At 53.0% G+C, this 2,582-nt stretch overlaps 2 protein-coding genes across 2 annotated transcripts; both read right to left on the bottom strand.

Moving 5' to 3' along the window:
* Positions 1-744, bottom strand: PHACADRAFT_76354 (uncharacterized protein; the record flags this gene model as incomplete). The annotated part of the gene is made up of 2 exons (XM_007403096.1): positions 1-282; positions 364-744. Coding segments are annotated over 2 exons (663 nt in total), but the record flags the coding sequence as incomplete, so codon positions are not given.
* Positions 745-1,450: 706 nt separating this feature from the next.
* Positions 1,451-2,447, bottom strand: PHACADRAFT_202999 (uncharacterized protein; the record flags this gene model as incomplete). The annotated part of the gene is made up of 4 exons (XM_007403095.1): positions 1,451-1,654; positions 1,685-2,196; positions 2,262-2,342; positions 2,408-2,447. 4 exons carry the CDS (start codon positions 2,445-2,447, stop codon positions 1,451-1,453), a joined length of 837 nt encoding a protein of 278 aa, XP_007403157.1.
* Between the last annotated feature and the right edge of the window lie 135 nt (positions 2,448-2,582).

Genomic DNA, 2,582 nt, shown 5'->3' with positions numbered 1-2,582 from the left:
GTGCTGCTCCGTCGTGTGATTCTTACGACCACACTTCTCACATTTCTTGTCGAGGAGTGGCGCCTTCGAGACGCGCGCAATCTGTGTGCGATTCGCGACGCGGCGCTGTTCCTCCTCGACGATCTTGGGCTTGATGAGCGCCGCTGTGAGCAGCGTAACATCAGTCTGCGTAGTGAGAATTGTACCAGCGATGGTCTGGTACGACTTGGGGAGAGCGTTGATCATGAGCAGGGCAAGAAGCTGAGGTTTGACTTCTATTCCCGCCGCGTTGACTTGGTTGGACTGCTCTGTGAGCGCGTCGAGTTGCGGGCCGAGCGCGGAGCTGTCAGAGAGCTGTGCATTGAACAACTTCTGGAAGGCGACGAATGCGCCTACCGCTCCGGGTTTCTCGTAGCCGGCCTTGATCGCGGTCCATGCGTCCAGGGCCAAGAACTTGTCATCGACGAGATGACGAAGGTTCTGCGCGACGTAGAGCTGGATGATGCCCAGCGCCTTGTCATTTTTCTCATCCCATGCAGCTTGAGCTAGGATTTCCGTAGCCGTGGGTGTACCTGTTGCAGCTATTGGTCTGGCAAGACCAGGGACAGGAACGGTCGCTGTGGAGCCGTATCCCTGGATCAAGTACCAGACGCCCTGGTAGCGCAGGAAGGCTCGGATCGCGTCGGACCACTTTTTATAGTTGGTGCCGTCGAATTGCGGGATGGTGGATGTGGCGAGCTTGGTCGGGTCAGAAGAGGATGACATTATTATCGTGTACAAAGAGGAGGCGAGTGTATGCGTAGAGTGTTTCACGTTCTTTTGGAGTTAAACCGACGTCGTAAAAGAAGTCACTGAGATCAAGCTCGTATGATTCGGCTCGTGTCGCTCGAAGTGATTCCCAATCTTTTTCCAAGAATGCGAGATCGTATTGCTGTTGGATTGGCCTATAGTATAGATCTTCCGCAATGTCTTCCTGGTCGAGGTAACAAGCGTATGACTCTGAATATGTATCAGAGCTTGTTGGAAAGAAGATATGGATGATGTCTTCGTCAGCGTTTATTAACTCTGCTGACGCGTCGTATGTCGGTGGACCGTGTGTATCGTTTACGTAATTAAAGTATTGTGGGGTAAAGAACACTTTGAGAGATTTCTCGTAATCTGTCAATAATTCCCACGGTGTGTCGTTCTCTTGGATATTCAGTCGCTGTCTGAATTCTGCGACGGTTTCCTGTTTCGTCTCTACGGTTTCAGGTACCGTATTTGTCTCCTGAGAGGTAGTTATTGTGAACGCTGTTGAGCGAACCACTTATCCCAGCTAAGCCGATTTAGCCGAGAGGTGGATAGAGTTGGGATTGGACGAAGGAACCAGTTAAACTACGACTCTTGTGGTCGCTTAGGATAAACACACAGTAGTCAGGTTTCCGAGTAGAACTTCTTTCTGATTGTTACAATAGCGATGTATACAAAGTATCTACTTGTTCTCGTAAAACCTAACCGCGTCAAAATATCCGTTCACGTAAACTGCGCTGAGCGCTTGTACAATCCGGGCTTTGTTCTTGCGTAGCCCTTTGAACGAGATATCCCCTATTTCCCTGCACCCTAATTCCCACTTGCGCCACTCCTCGTATTTGACGACGTTGCAGACGTCCGCTAGGCAGCGCTTGATGCGCGTGAGCTGCTCGATGAGTCAGCGGAGATTGCGGACTCGGTCGGAGTTGAGGTCGTCGAGCTCGAGAGTCTCGAAGACGTCGAGGTGTTTGAGCGTGCCGTCGAACTTCGGTGTGAAGATGCGGACAAGGTCGGCGGGAGTGTGCTTGTCGAAGTCGATGAGTATCGGCTTCGGGGCGATCGGCGTATGTGTCGCCGGTGGGATGGCAGCGAGACGCTGCTCTAGTGTCGGCTTTGACGGACCGGCGAGGATCCGTTCGCGCGCCTGTTGGATTTTGCGTGCAGCTAGACGCTGCTCGAAGTCGGCCTTGTCGGTCGCGTAGCGCTCGCGGAACTGTTCGCGACGTAGGCGCCTACCCTCGTGTGAGTTTGGAGGGAACGGGAGAGTGAGCGCTGGAGTCGGCGGGCGTAGTTCTTTGCCGCGGCGTTTACCGTACGGGACGGTCTCGACGGGGTCGTTGGCGTTGCCGGAGGCAGGCGCGTAGCCGGCGGAGTGTTTGTACCGCTGGAAAACGGAGTGAGGGGGACGAGCGGGCAAATCCTTTGGCACTAGAAATTACGCAGGAATGAACGCGTGAGCGCTCCGTCTGCCACTAGCACGCAACGAGACTTACTCGTAAACTGCGTGGATAAACTTTGTTTAAACTGGGTGAAGGGGACCGAGGTTTCCCGAGGGGTCTTCTTCAGCAATGAGACTAGTTGAGTGGGGGTAGAGTGGCCGTGAGGCCGGGGCTCATAACCTGTTAAAGTGCGACTGAACTCTTATCGTATTCTGTGCTACAAGGCCAGTATATATACATGAGAGTCAGGACTCCTGATACCGCTAAGGGACCTATGGTACTACCTGTATGTAAGCGTGTACAGTAAGCATGAGTAATCTAGTCCGTATTACTACAACATAATCAGGGGTCATGTGATGTATCCCCATTTGTCCG

Source organism: Phanerochaete carnosa (assembly GCF_000300595.1).
Source record: "Phanerochaete carnosa HHB-10118-sp unplaced genomic scaffold PHACAscaffold_746, whole genome shotgun sequence".
Lineage (NCBI taxonomy): Eukaryota > Fungi > Basidiomycota > Agaricomycetes > Polyporales > Phanerochaetaceae > Phanerochaete > Phanerochaete carnosa.
Note: the sequence above shows the minus strand (reverse complement) of the source record. Positions and strands in the feature narration are given on the sequence as shown.